The 23,357-nt window shown below is 41.6% G+C and overlaps 1 protein-coding gene across 4 annotated transcripts in view; it reads left to right on the top strand.

Moving 5' to 3' along the window:
• Nucleotides 1-23,357, top strand: part of psd3l (pleckstrin and Sec7 domain containing 3, like) — a 398,930-nt gene that overhangs the window by 36,678 nt on the left and 338,895 nt on the right. The window contains exon 1 of one of the 4 annotated variants that reach the window (XM_059653123.1): nucleotides 2,497-2,716. The exons of the other annotated variants lie outside the window; for them this stretch is intronic. Coding sequence (XP_059509106.1) covers nucleotides 2,612-2,716 — 105 coding nt within the window. The 5' untranslated portion in view covers nucleotides 2,497-2,611. Of the gene's footprint in view, nucleotides 1-2,496; nucleotides 2,717-23,357 lie in introns of those variants that run through there. 4 annotated transcript variants of the gene reach the window in all.

Raw genomic sequence — 23,357 nt, 5'->3', positions numbered from 1 at the left:
AGAGTCATAGCGAGATACAGCACAGAAACAAAGCTTACAAGTCTTACTTGTCTATGCTGACCAGATATTCGAAACTAATCTAGTCCCATTTCCCAGTATTTGGCTCATATCTCTGCAAATCCTTCCTATTCATGTACCCATCCAAATGCCTGTTAAATGTTGTAATTGTACCAGCCTCCTCCACTTCTCTGGCAGCTCATTCCATATGTGCACCACTCTCTGAGTGAAAAAGTTGCTCACTAAGTCCCTTTAAAATCTTTCTCCTCTCACCTTAAACCTCTGCTCTCTAGTGTTGGACTCCCCTACCCTGGTGAAAAGACCTTGACTCCTTACGCTTTTGATGCCCCTCATGACCTCATAAAATCTCCACCAAATATCTCTGTTCCGTGTATTTTCCATCAAACAAGTCACTTATTTTTGGTCACCCTTCAGCCTCCGATGCACCAGGCAAAATAGCCCCAGCCTATTCAGCCTCTTCCTGTAGCTCAAACCCTCCAACCTATTCTCAGCAATAATCTCCTAAATTAAGGCAATTAAATATTTGGAACAATTTAACAACCTAATTGAGGCTTGTAGCTACACGTGTTGTGGTATAAGACATTTGCAATGGGGTGACAGTGGTATAATAGTTATGTCACTCGGCCAGTAACCTGAAACCATGGACTAATGCTTTGGTGGGCAAGTGTCCAAATCCCAACAAGCTTAAGTTCAATAAGTGAACTTAGGAATTGAAAAGTGCTGTCCATAATGGTGATTGAGAAATTATTATGAACTGCTGTAAAAGCCCATTTGGTTCTGAGCTCTAAGTTGCAGAGAAATCTGCATGTCCTTGTGCATGGATTTCAAAAGGCTAAACGCGGATACACCAAGTCATTAGGAAAGCCAATAGCATGTTATTATTCATTATTAAGGGAATTTAAACAAAAGCAGGGAGGTTATATATCAGTTATATAGAGCACTGATGTAGTATTGTGTTCAGTGCTAATTACTTTGTTTAAGGAAGAATTTAGTTGTGTTGGAGGTAGTTCAGAGAATGTTTGCTACACAAATACCTAAATACCAAGGAGTGAGTTGGGGCTTATGAGGACAAGCAATGCCTGTATCCATTAGCGTTTAGAACATGAACAAGTGATTTGATTGAAACAAATAAAATCCTGAAGGATCTTGATATATTAGATGTAGATGGATTGTTTCCTCTTATGAGAGAATTTAGGTCACTGTTTAAAAATCAGGGGCTGTCCATTTAAAACAGGCATGAGGCATCTCTTTTGCCTCAGAGTATTATGTGCCGTTAGAACCCTCTTCCTGCAAAGGGGAGGTGATGGTCTAGTGGTATTATCACTGAGCTGTTAACCCAGAGACCCAGGTAATGTTTTGGGCCCCAGGTTCAAATCCTGCCAGGGCAGATGGTGGCATTTGAATTCAATAAAATATCTGGAATTAAGAATCTTATGATGAACATGAATCCATTGCTGATTGTTGGGAGGGGGATAAAAACACCCTACCTGGGTTTACTAATGTTCTTTAGGGAAGGAAACTATCGTCCTTACCTGGTCTGGCCTTCGTGTCATTCCAGAGCCCACAGCAATGTGATGACTCTTTACTGCCCTCTGGGCAATTAGGGAGGGGTAATAAATGCAACATAAAATCACTAATGTCTTTTATGGAGCGAAATCTGCTATCCTTACCTGATCTGACCTACACGTGGCTACAGATCTACAGCAATGGGGCTGCTGTCTAAAATAATGTCACCAGCCATTAGATTCAAGGGAACAAAAGCAGTGATATCCACATCCCAAAAAAGAATGTAAAAAATTACAATATATCTGCACAAATGAGAAAGCTGACATTTGAGATGACTCTGTGTAATAAATTCACCATGACCAGCTTGTTTCTGGTGATTACTAAGGTGAAAAGATAACCATCTTACAGATAGGTAGAAGAACTCCATCGCTCCAGTAAACATTCAAAGATTCTGTCCCCTTCTGTGCTTGATTCACCTATGAAATATATTATTTCTGACTCAGTTGCAGTCTTGAGCTGGGTGAATATTCAAACTCAGTTGCCTTCAGCTTTGATTCCCACAAGCTTCTGTTGGAGCCAGCAGACTGATGTTCCCTAGGAGATACAAAGGTGACAGCTTGTCAGTCCTGGAATAACCTGGGTCTTACTGACTAACCTTGTAGTCTGAATGGCCTGTGACACTCATTGTCTTAACAACAGAGAGTTGCTGGAGGCTGTTGAGACAAAGGGAGAAAAACGCTTTCATTACTTATTAACTGTATCAAGCACATGTCCTTTCTTAGCACAATGTGAATGTGCCCTAATTATTTGTTTCTGGTTTTCATCTCCTGATCTGTTTTCTGTGATGTGTATAATGCAGTTCCTTGAAAACATGCAGCGACATCTCAGGCTGAGAAGAAAAGTTTCAGGTCTGGTTGACTTTGACCTTGGGAACTCACAGAGGTATCATGTGTTTCCATTAACAGCAGTCCCAGAGGCTAGGCAACGGCACACACAGGCTGAGGCCTTTCAGTGGGGATTGAAATCCAGGTTAACACTGCTGTCACGGACTGCTCAGTTGCTGATCACGGAGAGATGAGTGCTCCTAATGGGATTTTATATCATTTCAGCTGGCGTGTTAAACCGCCCACCTCTTATAAACAGAGCTGACAAAGAGAAACGTTTCTCTTCAGGAAGCAAACAAAGGAGATTGGTAAGTGCGCTCAGTGAAGCCATAAGCAGCTAATTTGGTTTATTTGCCATATCAGCTTACACACAGCAAAATCTCTTCAGACAAAATTATATTTGCAAATATCAGCTTCTCCTTTCAGGCCAGCTTCCCGTCACTTCTGTTGTTGGGAGGCTTACACCATATGACCATGAAGTTAGGAGCAGGAGTAGGCCATTCAGCCCCTGAAGCCTGCTCTGCCATTTAATAGGATCATGGTTGATTTGACATTCCTCTCATTCACTTTCCTGCCCTTTCCCTGTAACCCTTCATTCCCCAACTGATCAAGAATCTATCTGTCTCGGCCTTAAATATAACAAGGGCTGTGCCCCGCAGCTCTCTGTGGCGAGGAGCTCCCAAAGCTCAGAACCCGCTTACAGAAGAAATTCCTCCTCATCATAGTCTTTGGTCACCCTTTATTCTGGGACTATGCCCTCTGGTCTTAGACTGTCCAACAGGGGAACCGTGTGAAACCCCTTAAGAATCCTATATATTTCAAGGAGATCACCTCTCATTCTTCTTAACTCTGGTGAGTAGAGCCCCAAACTGTTTATCCTTTGCTTAGAAGACAATCCCTCCGTACTCGGGATCATCCTAGGGAACATTATTCAAACTGTTTTCAATGAAATGATACCTTTCCTTAAATAAGAGGACCAAAATTGCTTGCAATATTCCAGATTTAGTCTCACCAGCATCTTGTTCAGGTGTGCTAAGACTCCCGACTCCCCATGAAATAAGGGCCAACATTCCATTAGTCTTCCTGTTTGTCTGCTGTACCCATGTGCTAGCTTTCTGTTTTCCATGCACAGGAACCCCTAAGTCCTTTTCCGTCGCAGCTTTCGACAGTTTTTCTCCAAAGGCATAATATTTTGTTCTTTTGATCTCCCTTTCAAAACAACTTCACACTTTCCCACATTATACTCCATTTGTCAACTTTTTGCCCACTTATTTAACCTATCAACCACCTTTCCACCTATTTTTGCGTTTTCTGCAAACTTGGCCACAGTACCTTCTTTCCTTGCAGCTTCCTTCCTCCAAGTCATTAATATATGTATTACAAATAGCTGTGGTCCCAACACTGATCCAGTGGGACACCACTGGTCACAGATCACCAACCTAAAAAAGAACCCCTTATCCCACCTGCTATTTCCTGCCCACTCGCCAATTCTCTATCCAAGTATGTTAGATCAGGGAAACCCAGTAGATGTTATCTACCAAAAGGCCTTTGACATGGTGCCTCGTGGGAGGCTGCTGAGCAAGGTGAGGGCCCATGGTGTTCGAGGTGAGCTACTGGCTTGGATTGAGAATTGGCTGTCTGACGGAAGGCAGAGAGTTGGGATAAAAGGTTCTTTTTCGGAATGGCAACTGGTGACTAGTGGTGTCCCACAGGGTTCAGTGTTGGGGCTGCAGCTGTTCGCCTTATATATTAATGATCTGGATGAAGGGGCTGGAGGCATTCTGGCGAAGTTTGCCGATGATACAAAGATAGGTGGACAGGCAGGTAGCACTAAGGAGATGGGGAAGCTGCAGAAAGATTTAGACAGTTTAGGAGAGTGGTCCAGGAAATGGCTGATGAAATTCAATGTGAGTAAATGTGAGGTTTTGCACTTTGGAAAAAAGAATACAGGCATGGACTATTTTCTAAATGGTGAGAAGATTCGCAAAACAGAAGTACAAAGGGATCTGGGAGTGATTCTCTAAAGGTCAACTTGCAGGTAGAGTCAATAATTAAGAAAGCGAATGTAATGTTTTCGTTTATCTCAAGAGGGTTGGAATATAAAAGCAGTGATGTGCTTCTGAGGCTTTATAAAGCCCTAGTTAGGCCCCATTTAGAATACTGTGTCCAACTTTGGGCCCCACACCTCAGGAAGGACATACTGGCCCTGGAGCGTGTCCAGCGGAGATTCACACGGATGATCCCTGGAATGGTAGCTTTAACGTATGATGAACGGCTAAGGATCCTGGGATTGTACTCATTAGAGTTTAGAAGGTTGAGGGGAGATCTAATAGAAACTTACAAGATAATGTATGGTTTAGAAGGAGTGGACACTGGGAAGTTGTTTCCGTTAGGTGGGGAGACTAGGACCCGTGGGCACAGCCTTAAAATTAGAGGGGGTAAATTTAAAACTGAAATGAGACGATATTTCTTCAGCCAGAGTGTGGTGGGCTTGTGGAATTCATTGCCACGGAGTGCAGTGGAGGCCAGGACGTTGGATGCCTTCAAGGCAGAGATCAACAAATTCTTGATCTCAGAAGGAATCAAGGGCTACGGGGAGAGTGCAGGGAAGTGGAGTTGAAATGCCCATCAGCCATGATTTAAATGGCGGAGTGGACTTGATGGGCCGAATGGCCTTATTTCCACTCCTATGTCTTATGGTCTTATGGTCTTATGCCAATATTCCAGCTCAAACACTGAGCTCTTATGACTTAACTGTTCTTGAACACCTTCTAGAAGTCAAAATACAGCACATCTACTGGTTCTCCTGTATCTACTCTGGCTGAGATTGCCTTGAAAAACCTACAGAAAAAAGTCAGACCCTTTCATGAAGCCATGCTGATTCTGTTTGATTAGATTATGATTTTCCGAATGTTCTGTTGTTACTTCCTTTAATAATTGATTCCCATTTGAGAAGTTGATTTCCTTTCATCAGCACCTCTGCTGCCACACCTTCTTCCATCTTGGTTCAGAAAACACTAACCACTGCCTGATTTGTAGCTCCTTGGAATTAGTTGCTAGATGGATCAAAAAGGTAATTTGTGAATCTGCTGCTCACTTCTGATCATCAACCTCATTCTGCAATTAGCACCTTGTATTCTATTCATTTGGAACCACTGACAGTCAAATGAAATTATTAGTAAAAGGTTTTTATACTATTAAAGAAATTGGGGAAAATATTGTGAATTTAAAAGCCAGTGCAGCTTTAAAAATAGGAACAGTAACTCCTGAAAACAGAGTGAGATTAGCAGATTTTTAGTTGGCAGACTGAGTGGCCTTTCCCAGAACAGCAAAACCATGTCTCCAATTAATGTCTTTATTTAAATAAAGAAAGAGAATTAAAAAAGACAGTTTCGCTGTAAAAACCTCTAAGCAAATAATCTATGCGTGGTTTTATGTCATTAGTTCATCAATGGCTTTTGTATTGTTGACTCTTAATATCCTGGTGGACCTTTAGAAGCAGCTACTTAAGTTTTGTTATTTGAGTTGTGGAACTAGATAGGTCAAGAAGAAGAGACCCTGCTTCACTGTCAGGGTATTCATCCCATAGTGCCTGTGCTGGCTCTTTGAAAGAACACATCAACTTGTTCCACTGCTCGGCTATTTCTACCTCACCTTCAGCTGTCTGTTCAATTCCCTTTCAAAGCTTATGTTTGAGTGTATTTCCACCCACATTTGGGTGTTGCATTCCCAATGGTAACAATCAACCAGAATGTTGACATTTCCTAATTTTCTTCATGTTTCCGCTTTCATCTTTGTCAATAGTCCTAAATCTGTACTGCCTGGCTATTGATCCTTCTCCCTACCTACTTGACCAAAAATCCTGATAGTTTTGAACATCTCTTTTAACTTTCCCTTTAGCCCCTTTGCTCTGAGAAGGACAAGTCCATTCCCTCTCCAGCTTCTTTATTATTTTTGTTTTGTTTTTCACACCCTATCCATTTTGAAGCACAGGCTGTACATATTGTTTTGCAGTCATGAAGAGTCCTTAAAAGGGCTGGCCTGTGCAGAAACGTCTGGACTACTCGAAAACCTCACTGCTTCACAGCCTAGAAAGAATATTTACGTCTCTCTGGTCTCTCTGCAAGACCATGGTCCTTCAGCCCAAGAAGGGGCAGTACAGATCGACAAAAACATAATTTTTCAAGGTGTTCTTTGAAGACCCTGAAATAACGAATTCATTCATTCATTGGCAGTCCCTCACAGACAAGGAATTACAGACCAATGTGGCTACCACAGGCTCCGTTAACTTGAGGCAGAAGGTGGTCATGAGAAGGGGTGGGTTGGGCACTGATGTGGCAGTGCACTCCTTTTGCTGTTTTTGCCAGGCTTCTGCTTTTCCCATTGGCAAGACTCGAGGTGTTCAACACCTTCCTGGATACACCTCCTCCACTTTGGATAGTCTTGGGCTACTGATTCCCAGGTATCTGTGGGAATGTTGCACTTTGCCTATGAGACGTTGAGGGTATCATTGAAGCACTTCCTCTTCCACCTGAAATAAAGAATAAGGAGAGTACTAAAGGTGTACCCTGTGGAGTAAAGATTTCTTCAATTGGTTCAGTGCAGATTAGGATAGCTCCTCATCATTCTAACTAAAGGAGTCTTGTTGAGTATGCAATACACATTCATTGCGTTACTGCAACTAATTATAGGTTATATGAAAATGATCTACATCACCACAAAGAACATTAGCAGCACACCAGCTTCATGGCATCGTCACTGTGGGCGGTGCTTCCTGCACTCAATGAATTATCAACCTTTCGCAATCCTTTCAGACCAATAAACAACATGCATATCCTTCAGAGTGGTCTGAAGTGTTCTGATGTGCACTGAGATGTGATTAGCTTTCTGGTTAGGTCAGCATTTCTTGGCCGTCACTGTTGCCTATAATCCTGCAAGCTTGTATCTTCCAAAATTTTTTTAAATTCATTCAGTGGATGAGGGTGTCGCTAGCTAGGCCAGCATTTATTTTCCATCCCCAATTTCCCAGTTACCAGGGCCATTTAGAGTCAAGATGGCTTTTTCCAATAATCAACAATGGTTTCATTATTAGTCTTTTAATTCTAGATTTTCCCCATGGCGTGATTCAAACAGAACTTACCTGGATTCAAATACTGCCATTCCAGATGCAGGAATATTTGAGAAATGGTGATCATGAAACTGTTGCCAATTGTCAGAAAAGCCCACTTGGTTCACTAATGTTCTTTAGGGAAGGAACTACTGTCCTTACCTGGTGTAGCTTACATGTGACTCCAGACCCATAGCAATGTGGTTGTCTCTCAACTGCCCCTGGGCAATGAGGAGTGGGCAATAAATGCTGCCCTAGCCAGTGATACTCAAATTCCATGAATGAAATGAAAAATAAACCACAAGGCCAATGCCTCCCCAAATATTTACTGAACTTGATTTAGATTTACAGCATTTAGAATTTGTTTCTTTATGCCTGAAATTCCATTTATTTTTCCTTTATTCCAAAGTTCAAGGAAAATTATCTAACATGATCGTTGAGAGGATAAGGGTCTACTTTTGCTGTGCTGTGAATGCTAACTAATTCTGTTGATGGCTTGCTCAGATGTTGGTACTGTGTAGATTGTGTTTAACTCTAAAGAAATCTCAGTCATATTCCAGATTTGAGTTTACACTCATAATTCTTGTTATAAATTCAAATCAGTTGCAGGTCTCCTCTGTGGGGTTACTGGTATCAGGTACTCTTGTCAGTGGCCTGAGGATCTTTTATACAACTTGTATCACATTACTGAATTCTCCACTATCAACATTCTGGAAGATTGTAGTTAACTAGAAACTGAACTAAAGAAGCCGTATAAATATAATGGTTACAAAAGGAGGTCAGAGGCCAGGTAAGTAATTCTTTTCCTACCTACCATCTACAAAACACAAGTCAGGAGTGTAATAGAATATTCTCCACTTGCCCTGGATGAGTGCAGCTTCTACAACACTCAAGAAGCTGGGCACCACCCAAGACACAGTAGTACTCTTGACTGCTTCCCATGAACCATCTTCAACATTCATTCCCTCCACCATTGATGCACAGTAGCAGCAGTGCGCACCATCTACAAGATACACTGCAGCAACTCACTAAAGCTCTTGTGACAGCACCTTCCAAACTCATGACAACCTAGAAGGACAAAGGCTCCAAAACACTTCAGAGTATCTCCACATACATGATCCCCTCCCAACCTAGCATGGAAATATATTACTATTGTTTCAATGTCACTGGGTCAAGATCACAGAACTTTCTTTCCAACGGCACTATCCCAAGGACTGCAGTGGTTTGAAAAGGCAGATTATCGTTACTTTTTTTCCAGCACTAGTTGCAATAGACAATAAATGCTGCCCTAGCCAGCAATGCACACATGCATCTAATGAATAAAAACAATGCCAAACAATTGCTTGTACATTAATATAACCAAGAGCCATAACAATAATATCTTCTAATCACTAGAACCAGCTTTTCGGATCTTTTGTCTGTGTACTTTGTCTCTCGTTCTGAAGAGCTTATGAACAATCATTTTGTTTGGCCTACTTTGGTTTAGTAAGTCTTCCTACAAATCATGAAGCCTTTGTATTCCACTGTGAATGAATGTATAGATCAGATACATTTAGTTAACTGGTACAACTTGTCTTTACGGAAAAAAAATTATAAACACAAACACACTGTTATGTATAATCAATGACCTTCCTTGCAAAACTGAAATTGTATGGCTAAAATATTCTCATCTATTTTTCTAACATTTGCCTCCTGCCTCTTTTGCAGAACCCTGCTTCAAACAAAAAAAGACTAGATATTATTCTTGCTTTATTTTAATATATCAAAGAGTCAAGTATTATGATGATGCATTTCTCTTGGACAAGGCTAGTTAACAAATTGCTTACTATAATGTGTCACTGGCAAAAGAAGCAAAAATGTGACATGAGAAAAGTTTCTATTTTCACACAGCGAGTTGCACTGCCTGCGAGGCAGGTTCCATGAATGCAGCTAAAAGGGTGTTTAGGCTGGTATTTGAAGGGAAAATGTGCAAGATTATGAGGCGAAGGCTAGAAATTGGCATTAAGTGAAGCATTCACTTAGAAGGCCAGTGCAGACACAATGGGCTGAAAGGCCTCTTTTGGTGCTATAATAATTCTGTGACTGTGTAATTAAGGCCCAGCAATGCAACTAATGAGTGTCTTCTTATCTGCCTGTCATAGTTATTTTTGAAATGAATGCCTAAAATAGTGTATGCTTTTAAAACTTTAAAATGAGCTTCTCTCCCAAAATTCTTTCAGTAGTCATCTTTTTTAAGCTCCTGAAATGTCCTCTAGAAGGACTGAGAGGATGTGCTAGTCAGGAGCCAGCTTACGCCATTTGGAGACTTGCCTGTCGAGCTGAGTGTCTCTTGAGCATTAATTTACCAGGATAATGAAACAAACAATTTAAAAAATAAGCTGCCACTTCTTGCAGATACCAGACTCGGCAACAGATTGATAAGTTGATAAATCTTCAAATACTGACTAGCTCTGAAACGTTTGGCACCAGTCACAGACGTGAATGCAAAGAATTCCTTCAAACTGGTACCCATCACAGGCAGGAGGCACCAATTAGCATGATAATCAGCTTCTGTGATTCATTGATAATCAGCAGTGCGATGTAAACCACTCTGATGAGAAATCTGAATGTTGACTTAGTAATTTGTTTTGTGAGTCATTTGCAAGAAGTTTGATGGTATCTTGGTGAAAAGCTTTGGAATTTTGGCCTAAATTATATACATGACATGAAGGCAAAATATTGTTGTGTGGTTCCAGCCATTGTGCCAGCAACCTGTACCCAGGATGAATGACAATCTGTGACCCTCAGTGCAGTTCCTGTCATTAGGGATCGGTTTGAGTGCATTCCTTATCAAACTATGGTTTGGAACAGCATAAAAACAATTGCGCAAAATGAAGATTTACAAGTCTTCTCAGCTCAGTAACAAACACAGTCCCTTCCTCCATTATCTCATGTGTCATATTGGCTAACAGGCTACCATATTCTGAACGTATCAGACTCAAGCTGTTAACTTTGTTTATCTCACCATAAATGCTGGGTTTCTTCAGCATTTTCTCATTTATTAAGGCTGTCACATTTCTTACATAGCATCAGAGACTATACTTCAACAGCATAGTGGAATGCCTTGACATTTCCTTCCTCTGGAACAGGTGCTATATTAATGCAAGTCTTTCCAGATTGTTTCCTTTCTGAGTAAATGTGATGGCATCATTTTGTAATGAAACTGAAAATCATTATGAAATGAAGCCATTTCAAAACTAACTTCTTGCCTAGTCCCAATCGATGGCTTGCTACAGAACAACATATTTTTATTTAGTCAGGCCACCATTTCAAAATGGAGATCAGACAGCTGCAAATAGTACCATTCTGCTCTTTCCTCACAGGAAGAGAAGAACTAGCATTAAGACCAAGGCCTGAATGGGGTCTTGTTGCTCAAGGTACAGAGTCTTGCATCAGTATTTGTTATTTTTGTTGGAAAGAAAGCTCCACTGGTTCAGTTTTTCACTGCTCCATCAGCGTCCCACAGCTGCTAGGTCACAATTGAAAGTCCCCATGCGGGTACATAGGCAGCAACGTGTCAACTGAGGATCACTAGTAAACAAAAGGTGGGTCGCTTCAAGCTACATTTATTACCCTAAGTCAGACCCTTTAAAGACCTTAAGTCATTTTCCTGTAGATAATATGAATTACTTGCTGCAGTAAAGGCAGCTTTATCCAGACAAGCAGTTGATAACTTAAGACTTCCTCCTTAGTGATGCTCTCAGGCTCCATGTGGAATCACTCCTCAAACTTGATGACTGGATATGCTAAACTTTCTGTATATAGATTTTTTGGATCATCCCCCAAATAGATTGTTCCTACGTTCAGCACTAAAGCAGTAAATTTAATTATCCTGAAAATTGTGCTAAGCAAGGTTGGAAGACAAAGATATTAATACAGAATAGCAACAGAAACGTGCCAGCTTCTGTATGGCATGTGTAATCTTTACTCATTTTTTCCATTCTCAAACCTATGCATTCCCTCACACCTGTTCATTCCCAGCTTTCCGTCCTTCCTCATTCACACTCTATGTCTGTCACCCACACTCCCTCCCTTTAATTCTCTCTGCCCCTGACAATAGCAGTATCTACTTCTCACCCCTCTTTTCCATTTTTTCACTCTCTCCATCTTTCTCCATTTCTCCCTGTGTTTAGTGTTGAAGATAACATCTCCCATTTCAGGGGCGGACTCAGTTTGTTGAAATATTGTGGTCTACATTTGCAGACTTTTAATCACAGGATTTTTTGCTTGACGGTTGGCCAGTAAACAGAGGAAGATTCCTAGTGCAATCCATCTGCTGTCTCAGAAGGAGGTAAATGATTCTGTGGCACCATTCAAGAAAGAATAGGAAAATATCCCTGGTATTCTGATCAATATTTATACCTTAGACCACGCCTAAAATTTTTTAGTCATTTAGACCTTTGTTGATTCTGAGATCTACTGTGCACAGATTTTATTCCATAATTCTCTGCTTTACACCAACACTTGAAAGGTAATTCTTTGGGGGGGGCATCCCGAGGTTATGCAAGGGTCTCTAAATATGCAAGTTCTTTTTTCATTCTGTCAATGTGAAAGCTGCAGTGTGCATTCAACTGGCTAAGCTTTTCTCTCCGCTTCTCAAACTGAACAGTTCTTCAATTGTGCACAGACATTGGGACTGCAGAGATGTTTACTGAGTTGCCTCACTGAGCCAAGTGTTTTATTCACCTTCTGTTAACTCGCTGGTGCAAAAAGCAGGTGTAAGTTATGTGAGGAGCTGTCATGTGAGTGTCATCATTGGACATATCTTCGAAATCACAGTACCAAATACTGCAAGCAAACTGTTTAAATATGAGATAATAAAATGTGAGGCTGGATGAACACAGCAGGCCAAGCAGCATCTCAGGAGCACAAAAGCTGACGTTTCGGGCCTAGACCCTTCATCAGAGAGGGGGATGGGGGGAGGGAACTGGAATAAATAGGGAGAGAGGGGGAGGCGGACCGAAGATGGAGAGCAAAGAAGATAGGTGGAGAGGGTGTAGGTGGGGAGGTAGGGAGGGGATAGGTCAGTCCAGGGAAGACGGACAGGTCAAGGAGGTGGGATGAGATTAGTAGGTAGCTGGGGGTGCGGCTTGGGGTGGGAGGAAGGGATGGGTGAGAGGAAGAACCGGTTAGGGAGGCAGAGTCAGGTTGGACTGGTTTTGGGATGCAGTGGGTGGGGGGGAAGAGCTGGGCTGGTTGTGTGGTGCAGTTGGGGGAGGGGATGAACTGGGCTGGTTTAGGGATGCAGTGGGGGAACGGGAGATTTTGAAACTGGTGAAGTCCACATTGATACCATATGGCTGCAGGGTTCCCAGGCGGAATATGAGTTGCTGTTCCTGCAACCTTCGGGTGGCATCATTGTGGCAGTGCAGGAGGCCCATGATGGACATGTCATCAAGAGAATGGGAGGGGGAGTGGAAATGGTTTGCGACTGGGAGGTGCAGTTGTTTGTTGCGAACTGAGCGGAGGTGTTCTGCAAAGCGGTCCCCAAGTCTCCGCTTGGTTTCCCCAATGTAGAGAAAGCCGCACCGGGTACAGTGGATGCAGTATACCACATTGGCAGATGTGCAGGTGAACCTCTGCTTAATGTGGAATGTCATCTTGGGGCCTGGGATGGGGGTGAGGGAGGAGGTGTGGGGACAAGTGTAGCATTTCCTGCGGTTGCAGGGGAAGGTGCCGGGTGTGGTGGGGTTGGAGGGCAGTGTGGAGCGAACAAGGGAGTCACGGAGAGAGTGGTCTCTCCGGAAAGCAGACAGGGGTGGGGATGGAAAAATGTCTTGGGTGGTGGGGTCGGATTGTAAATGGCGGAAGTGTCGGATGATAATGCGTTGTATCCGGAGGTTGTTTAAATATGAGCTCTAGCTGTCAAATATTTATTATCTTCACCACTGTTGACTTAACGGTTTACTGGGAATGAAACAGTAGAGAGCTGATGCATTTTGGCTGGAATGGAACATGAATAGTTACCAAGGGGTTTGAATTCCATCTATCCACAATTCTTAGTGCATTTTGTAACACGCTTGCATTTCTACTTAATTAACACGTTTGCTAACCTGTACATATGAATATGCAGATGGAATTATTCCTCCTCTTTCCACCCCCACCTCCTACTAGGAACTAAGCATTGAGTTTTAGTTTAAATCAGTGCTTAAAAGGAATGAGTTATAAAGCTCAAAGGCCAGTGAATGTTAGCTTGTAGACTTGTTACAGGCACGGTGTCAACATTTTAAGGTCAGATACAGCACAGCCAACTGTAAGGGAAAACTTCCTCCAATTTTCTCCAAAAATGTGTCTAGGATTAGCCTCCCTCTACTGATGTTTCCATTGAGCACACCAGTCTTGCTCCCAGAGGGTAGCTTCTGTACTGTCGCCTTTGGCTTGATTAGCAGCCTCTACACTGCCCAAACTGGCTTTAGATGAGGACTTTCACTAAGAGAGGAGAGAGGGACTTTTTTTTGTTGCATTTGTCTCAACTGGATTCAAACCCAATTAACAGAATTAATGGGATATAGTACAAACACACTGTGCTTTTTGGACCTGACTCTGGTTTAATAACATGACAATTTATGCGAAAAATCACAAATTGATGCCCACTTTACTTTCATTTGTAACTTTTCTTTTCCTAGCAGTATTAACCAGCAGTTTTAAAGAGCCGATCTGACTGGCACCAATATTACATAATGGCAGGAGACACTGTCACAGAATTGTAATGGCATAGGAGGAGGCCAGTCAGTACTTTGTGACTGACTGACTCAACATTTTAACTTGGGTCAAATTTCCTGTCTTTTCCTTGCAACTCTGCAAATTGTTTCTATTTAAATGTGATCTGATTTCCTCTTGAATGCCTCATTTGAACCCACATCCACCGCACTTCCAGGCAATGCATTCCAGAGCCTACCACAGCAGGTGTGCCCAGGCAATATAAATATTCATACAAATATTAAAAGGCCTGAATCTGCTTATATCCTGAAATCCAGCATTTTCAGACTAGCATGCCTATATGACTATCCATTGTGTATGATATTATTTGCAATTTGTTGCAGACAAAAATAAATATTACAAAAGAGAGTCATATACAGCATTTTTTAATATATACACATTGCTGAAAAAAGACACATTTTTGTTAAAGCTTCCTATCATGTACTCACCAGGATCATTTGAAAGAGTGCCAATTTAAAGGGGAACAATTTGATATTTATGAGCAGAGTGTACTGATTATTTGACGACACTGATTGACAAAGGCCATGGAGAATGTTAAATGATGACTGACAATTAACTGCCAAGCATTGATTAAATTTAAGCCAGTAAAATTGACATAAATTGCTAAGGACTTTGCCCTGGATGAATGAACCATGGAATGGCTACCATCTATATTCTTGCAATGAAACAAATACAGTGTGTGTACATGTACTTTGTGTCTGTCAAGTACTGGATCCTATGTATTAATAGATGCAATCTCCGTTAAATGCAACTGTGCCAAGTTGCTAGTTTAACTGCCAATCCTAAATTGGTTGTCAGCGTAATTCCTCTCACATACTAACATTGAACATTGTTGTGAATTTTGCAAGCATAGGATGGTGGCACACATTTAGCACCTTGCCTGATATAGCCATACGAAGTGTTGTACTATTTCATGTGATCTGCAAGCATTTAGGGTCTGGTGTCTACATAACTAACGTTACACCAGCACTGAAATTCATATACCACATTACTCATTTGTGAATAGAGATTTTCCTTCTGATTTGACAGGAGTCCTGTTAGATGTGAACATGACTGCATAGTAGCAGTGATAAGCGTACATTGTTTATATATGTACATATACTTTTGTAGTGCCTCTGAGCCAGAAGGTTGGGTGTTAAAGTTACACCTCAGCATCTAAGTACAAAAATGAAGGCCGACACTCCAGCATTCGACTTAGGAATTGCTGTATTGTTGGAGGAGTTATCTCATGGAAGATGCATTAAATTGAGATCTCATTTGTTCTGTTAGTTAAAATAAAAATTAAAGACGAGTAGGGGAACTATTCTTGCTGTTCTGGCCAACACCTATTCCTTGAACATATCACAGAAACAGGTTATCTGGACTTTACAGCATTCCTATTTGTAGGAGTTTGCTGTGGGCTAATTGATTTCTGCATTTGGTATGACTGGGTCTTGAAAGTGCAGAATTAGTCAGACAGCTTGTCAAATCATGAGGAGGTGGCAGAAGGCCCTTTATAAATGCAAGCCATTGCATGCAGGGAGGATTGTCGCTGCCTGACATTTGTTCCCGATCCTAAATGTTTGGTGCTGTTGTTTTCTTTTCTTTCTTCGAATATCCATTGAAGTGGAAGGTAAAATGTAGAAGATTCAAAAGCCTTGAAGGAACAGACTTAAGTAAGTGAGACCACACAAGTTCCCTGAGGAAACATCTCAGAAAGTGCATTTAATGAGTTTATCTTGGGTTCACTGATCAAGTCCATTTAGTATCAGAATAAACTGGAGAAGAACGTGATGCCATTTTTACAAACGAGTTGACTCCAATCCTATTTAATTGTGTATGTTACTGTCTGGACAGTGTATATTATTTATTTGATGGTGCATGAATGCTAATCCACTGACAGAATTAAGACATTGTAATTTGAAATCTAATTGCTTTTCTGTCTACATTTTACAATATGAAATGCCTGGGGAGTAAAGTAAGACTAAAGAAGTAGAGAGGAGAGGAGAAGAACTTTACTCACATTTTGAGTTATGATTTGGAATGCTCAGTCTGAAAGGAAAGCAGTTCATTGATGCTCACTCCTGATGCCACGCAGTCCACATTGTCGTTTATTCCACTATCGTACCTTCAAACTTAACTCTAAGCTCCTGCATATTGCCTTCATCTGTTTTTTTTATTTCAGCATGTACTTTTATGTAGCCTAATTCTGATATAATAAGATCTATTTAACTCGAACTCCGTCTATCCATTTATGTGCATATTGACTGCAGCCCCAGACTCTATCACTAATTTTCCACTTTGCCTTTTTCTTTTCAATTTTTTTCCTCTACACCTCCTTATTTCTTGCCTTTATTCCTTCTCTGTTCTCTCTTTGTCCCTCTTTCAGCCCTTCACTACTTCTTCAACTTCCTGTTCTCTTATCACTGTCCCAGACCTGATTTCTGTTAAATAAAGTCACAGCTTTCTTTGATGCCTCTTTTGATATCCTCCCATAGGCTCCTCAGGGCACTTGTTGATCCATCTGCCCACTGACTTTCCAGCCTTCCTGCCTAGAGCACCCTCTGAGGCCTAATCTTGCTAGCTTCCATCCTGCTTAACTTGCCCTGCCCACTGATGATACTGTGCTCTGCACATGGATCCATGCTCACTGTTCCTCTCTGCAGCTCTCTCAAGTATACATGATCGATTTGTGTGCCTGGCCCCCATGCCATTCCATGAACTTATTGTGGCCTATACAGAAATCTGAGGGGTGATGGCATCTTTCTTTCTAGTGATGCTTCCTGCCTGGATATATCTCCCATCGTTTGCCTCTGTCATGGAAGCAGTAGGATGCCTATCCTAGGCTATACTTTGCCCATTCCCTTTACTCCTCTGGCACTTTTTGTTTCTTTGGGAATATCACTCGTTCACTCTCTTTCCAAATCCTTGCCCTGTACAGCTCTCCCAAGTTTGATTAGAATGTTATTAATGCAGTATCTTCACTGGGTTCCCTCCCTTAGCGCTGCATCGAATGACTATCCTCAGAAATTTTAACCTCAATCTCAACTCACTATTTTCTCTCTCCTAGAAGTTCACTGGCCTCTTGATCTCCTCGGATTTCTTTCTCCCTGTGTGAACTTCTTCTTTCAAATGTTGCCTTTTTCTTCCTCAAATCATCTGTCATCGTCCCTGCTCTCAGAAACACAGTTCTTGACCCCTCCATCTCTGTAAACATCCATTCCACCTCCAAACTCTCTGTCCTCTCCAAAGGTTTTGAACTCATTTTGTACCACCCAAATCCATTGTCTATCCTGGAGATCCTTGTTTGAGTCGCTCCACTCATGTTTCACGCCTTTCCCATGGTATCGAAATAGCTCTTACCAAAATCACAAATAACTTGGTTTGTGACTATGACAAAAGGCAAATTATCATTTCTCACCTTCCTCGACCTGTCTGCAGCCTTTGATGTGGTTAACCCCGTCATCTGTGAAGGATCTCTCAGTCCTTCACTTGGTTTCACTCGGTTCTATTCTTATCTACCCTGTTGTAGACAAGATTTTCACTTGCATTAATCTCTCTTCCTGTTCCTGCATGTTTACCTCTACTTTCCACCAGGGATCTATTTCTGGCTATCTCCTATTAGCTACAGGGCTGCCACTTGGCAATATTATCTGAAAGCATTGCATTAATTTTCACAAATACCCTAATGTCATCCAGCTTTAACTCACCACCACCTCTGTCACTGCTCCTCTGTTGCTGAATAAGTGGAATATTTATCTGATATCCAATAACTGTCCTCTAATTACACATTAGATGACTAATTGTTTTTAGCCCTTGCTCCAAACTTTGATTCCTCATTACTAACTCCTTCTTTTTCCCTTGGAACAAGCTATTTTGTTTTGTCCATTCATGGGATGTTGGCACCATTGGCTAGGACAGCATTTATTGCCTGTCCCTAGTTGTCCTTCAGAAGATGGTGTTGGTAGTGAGCTGTTTTCTTGAACAGCTGCAGACCATGTGCTGAAAGTAATACTGCTGTTAGGGAGGGAATTGCGTACCTTTGACCCACAACACTGAAGGAAAGATGAACTAATGTTAAGTCAGGAAGTGAGTTACTCCCAGGTTTCCCCTGCATTTGCTGCACCTGTCCTTCTATATGGTAGTGGTGGAAGATGTTAGGTAAGAATCATTGGTGAATTTCTGCAGTGCCTCTTGTAGATGGTACATTCTGCTGCTACTGAGCATTCGTGACTGAGGGAGTGAATCTTTGTGGATGTGATGCCAACCAAGCAGATTACTTTGCCCTGAATGGTGTCGAGCTTCTAGAGTCTTGTTGGAGCTTCACCCATCCATGCAAGTGGGAAGAATTCCATCAGTTTCTAGGCTTGTGCCTTGTAGACGATTAACAGACTTTGGGGAGTCTTGAGGTGAATTACTCACTGCAGGACCCCTAGGCCCTGACCTGCTCTTGTAGACACCGTATGTATATGGCCAGTCTAGATCAACTTCCGATGCTTTTTTCTGTTATTTTCTGTTTTCAATTCTGGGGAAGTGTGACTGGACCCAAAACGTTAACTCTGACTTTTCTTCACAGATGCTGCCAGAACTGCTGAGCTTTTCCAACAATTTCTGTTTTTCTTCCTGATCTACAGTATCCACAGTTCTTTGATTTTATTTCCAAAGCTTTCTAGTTCTCTATCCTGTGTTGCATTCCATCCTAAGTTGAGCTGCTGAACACATATACCATCATCAAAAGTGTGTTTTCCTGCATTGCAACATTGCTCCAGTTTCAGCTTGTCTGCCACTGTAACCCTCATTCATGCTTCAGTTACTTCTAGATTTCATTATTCCAATGCAATCCTGCCTGGTTTCCTGCATTCTCCCCTCCTTAAACACATAATCATCTGATGCGCTGGTGTCCATGTCTTAACTGGTACCAAACCCCTAGCTACAACAGTTTCCAGTTGAGTAGTGTAATGATTATAAATATATTATCCTTATTTTCATATCATCCCATGGCTTGCTGTATTTCAATCCCTGTAACTTCCTCCAGCACTTTGAAATATGGTCCCATAATTCTGGTTTGTATGGATCCCCAATTTTAATTACTCCAGTATTGATGGTCATGCCTTCACTTACTTGGGCCCTACATTCTGGAATATGCCTCCTATACTTCTCTGCCTCTCTATCTCAACTGTCTCCTTTAAAAGAATCTGTAAAGCCTACGTTTTTGAATAGCTTCTAGTCATCTGACTAAAATATCACTTCATGTGGCCACGGGACACAATTTGATTTGAATGCTTTTAAGAAGCACCTTAGGATGTCTTATTACGTTAAAGGTCCTGTATCAGTAAGTGGTTCTTAAAGCAAACAGAATTAATCAATTTAAGGGGTGTTTTGAAACAAAACAGGAAGTACTGGAGGAATGCAGCCAGTTTGACAGCATAACTAAGAGGCATTGGCATAGTGGTAATGTCACTGAATTGGTTATTTAGAAGCCCAGGCTAATATTCTAAGGGATTAGGTTTAAATCATACCACAGCAACTGGTGAAGTTAGAATTCAATAAAATATGGAATCAGAAGCCAATCCAATGGCATTGATTGTTGTAAAAACCCATCAAGTTCATTTTAGAGAAGGAAACCTGCCATCCTTAGCTGGTTTGGTGTATATAAAGAATAACATACAATGTCCTTTATTGTCACTTGAATTACAATACAGAAGTACAGGAGTACAGTGAAAAGTTTTTTCCCAATGACTGCCTTTTAATGGCGCCATCTTCGGTTCAAGTATTGACATACAAATCTTACAGAAAAAAAAAATGTGGTCTTACACAGAGAGGATTAAAGGAAAGCATAAGCATTAATTAGACAGGCGTAGTGAAAAAGTTTTAAATTACAGTCCGATAACAGCAGCTCAGCCTGTGACACCAGACCCAAGTCCAGCATTTGTCCCAAACTATTCCAGCTTCCAGTCCACTCCTCACCGGCACTCTAGAGCAACCAGGTAAGTCACGCTGTACCGGGATTGGTACTGGGATATGTACCAGGACCCCAGACCAAGGGCTGTAGACTTTGCTGTGGTTGACTCTCGCCACGTCTTGAAATGGCTTTGAAAGCCCAACTAGTTCAAGGGCAACTAGGGATGGGCAACAAGTGCTAGCCTTATCAGACGTGCCTACATGTCACACAAGAATGAAAAACTGTGAAGGGTGAAACAGTTAACATTAGGAGTCCAACAAATCTTCGAAGGGTGGGTCAATGCTTTTGAAAGGAATAAGGTCAGAAATCACACGACACCAGGTTATAGTTCAACAGGTTTATTTGAAATCACAAGCTTTTAGAGCATAGCCCCTTCACCTGGCAAAAGAACTATGCTCCAAAAACTTGTGATTTCTAATAAATCTGTTGGACTATAAGCTGGTGTCGTGTGCTTTCTGACTTTGTCAACTCCAGACCAACGCTGGTATCTCTACATCTTTGAAAGGAATAGGGAGATATGGGGCAGGAGGGTTGATGGAATGGGGAGAATTAATTAGAGCAGAAGGAGACTTAAGAAGTGTATAAACATGTGGCTTGAAAAGTTGGGCTAAATTGCCTACTGCTATGCTATGTATTTTAAGTGATTCTTTGCCTACCTAATATCAGTGTACAGCCAGTTATTCCATTAAACAGTTAATTGTGCGCAAACTCCAGCAACAGTGTTTGCAAAATAGTGTTTTTGTTTGTTTGCCAAACATAATGACACAATTTGTGCCATAATTACATTGCCAAAACATTGACAGAAAAATTTCCAGTTTGGCTATCCCAGTTTGCACATGCTGAGGAGCTCCTTTCAAATAGAACAATCTTACTAACAAATAATGTGAGAAATCTTGATGGATACTTCACGTTTAGCACATCCAGTGGAACCACTTAGAGTCCATTTCACTTGGGTCATCATTTTCAGAACAGTCACTGGCAAAATATTGCTCTAATTTGTAGGTTGTGAAGGAATCACAATGTTTTTGTGGCCACTCAGAAGTGGTTTACACTAGATATTCTATTTGACTGCCATCCAGTTGAATGACTTTGACTTCATCCGTGAGGCAGATATCAAATATGTATATCTGTCTGGCAAACTTGACTCATTTGGCAACACTTTTTTCTGACTTCTACAGGAGTGGATTGCTTAGGGTCTGAATTCAATGGAGCAGCATAAGAATGTTAAAAGTAGTGTATGAGTGGGCTACACTGCCCTTTGAGCTATTTCTACCATTCAAACACCTTCCAAACCCATGAAGATACCCAGAACTGCCAATGCTGGAGTCAAAGTCAAAACAGTGTGGAGCTGGAGGAACACAGCAGGCCAGGCAGCATCAGAGGAGAAGGAAAGTCGATATTTTGGGCTGTGACCCTCCTTCTTTCGGGTCCTGACCCGAATTGTCGACTTTCCTACTCCTCTGATGCTGCCTGACCTTTTTCCAAACCCTCAATCACTACCTTTCAGAAAGGAATACCGCCTCCTGCAACTTCATTTTCAAGCCACTCATCATTCTGACTTGGAAGTATACCGCCATTCTTTCGGTGTCACTGGGTCAAAATCCTGGAACCCTCTCCCTAATGGCAATGTAGGTCTACCTATGCCAAATGGACCGCAGTGGTTTAAGAAGGCAGCTCACCAACACCTTCTTAAAGGGAAACTAGGGATGAGCAATAAATGCAGACCCAAGTAACAATGCCCACCTCCAGTGAATGATTTAAAAAAAAACATTGTTAATCTTTGGCAACGGTTCTAGTTCCCTCTCATAAGGCCCAAAATCTATTGTTCCATAATCTTGGATATATTCAATGACCAAGCATCCACAACCTTCTGAGTGAAGAAATAATTCCTCACCTCAATCCTAAATGGCCAACCTACTTATTTTAAAATTGTGACCCCAATTCTAGATTCTCAAGCCCATGGAAACAATCTCCTTATTTCTACAGCCAGGGCTCTGTTAAAGAATTTTAACAGGTGCTAAATTAGAAAGCAGATTCTCCAAGGTCATAATCTTGGGATTACTATCTGGGCCATGGGAAAAATGGCATTAAGTACATAAAGTCAAAGGCTTAAATATGTGGCTCAAAGATTGGTTTGGGTGGAATGGGTTTCAGTTCATGGATACCAGTACTGAGGTGGAAGTGAGCTGTTTCATTCGGAAACTGGCATCACTTGAACTCAGAACTGTCCTAGTGAAATCAAATAACTGTCGATAAACTAGAGTGGGGCAAGGTTTGGGAGAGGTGAAACGTAGGCTTACAAAGCAAAATAATATGGCAACAATGCAAGGCAGCTATTTGAATAACAATACACAGAATGAGATCTTATAGATAGGATTCTTAAGGGGCTTGACAGGGTAAATGCTGGATTGAGTATAGGAGCAAAGAGATCCTTCTGCAGCTGTACAGGTCCCTGGTGAGACCGCACCTGGAGTATTGTGTGCAGTTTTGGTCTCCAAATTTGAGGAAGGACATTCTTGCTATTGAGGGAGTGCAGTGTAGGTTCACGAGGACAATTCCCGGAATGGTGGGACTATCATATGTTGAAAGATTGGAGCGACTTGGCTTGTATACACTTGAGTTTAGAAGGATGAGAGGGTATCTGATTGAGACGCATAAGACTATTAAGGGATTGGACACTCTGGAGGCAGGAAGCATGTTTCCGCTGATGGGTGAATCCAGAGCCAGAGGACACAGTTTAAAAATAAGGGGTAGGCCATTTAGAACAGAGTTGGGGAAAAACTTCTTCACTCAGAGAGTGGTGGATATATGGAATACTCTGCCCCAGAAGGTAGTGGAGACCAAGTCTCTGGATACTTTCAAGAAAGCGATGGATAGAGCTCTTAAAGATAGTGGAATCAAGGGTTATGGTGATAAGGCAGGAACAGGATACTGATTGTGGATGATCGGCCATGATCATAATGAATGGTGGTGCTGGTTTGAAGGGCCGAATGGCCCATTCCTGCACCTATTGTCTATTGTCTGTTGGATGTTTCCCCTCATGGAAGATTCGTAGACCAGAGGGCATAGTCTCAGGATAAAGGGATGCCCATTTAAGTCTGAGATGAGGAGGAATTTCTTCTTTCAGCGGGTTGTGAGTCTT

Source organism: Stegostoma tigrinum, chromosome 1 (genome assembly GCF_030684315.1).
Source record: "Stegostoma tigrinum isolate sSteTig4 chromosome 1, sSteTig4.hap1, whole genome shotgun sequence".
NCBI lineage: Eukaryota > Metazoa > Chordata > Chondrichthyes > Orectolobiformes > Stegostomatidae > Stegostoma > Stegostoma tigrinum.
Note: the sequence above shows the minus strand (reverse complement) of the source record. Positions and strands in the feature narration are given on the sequence as shown.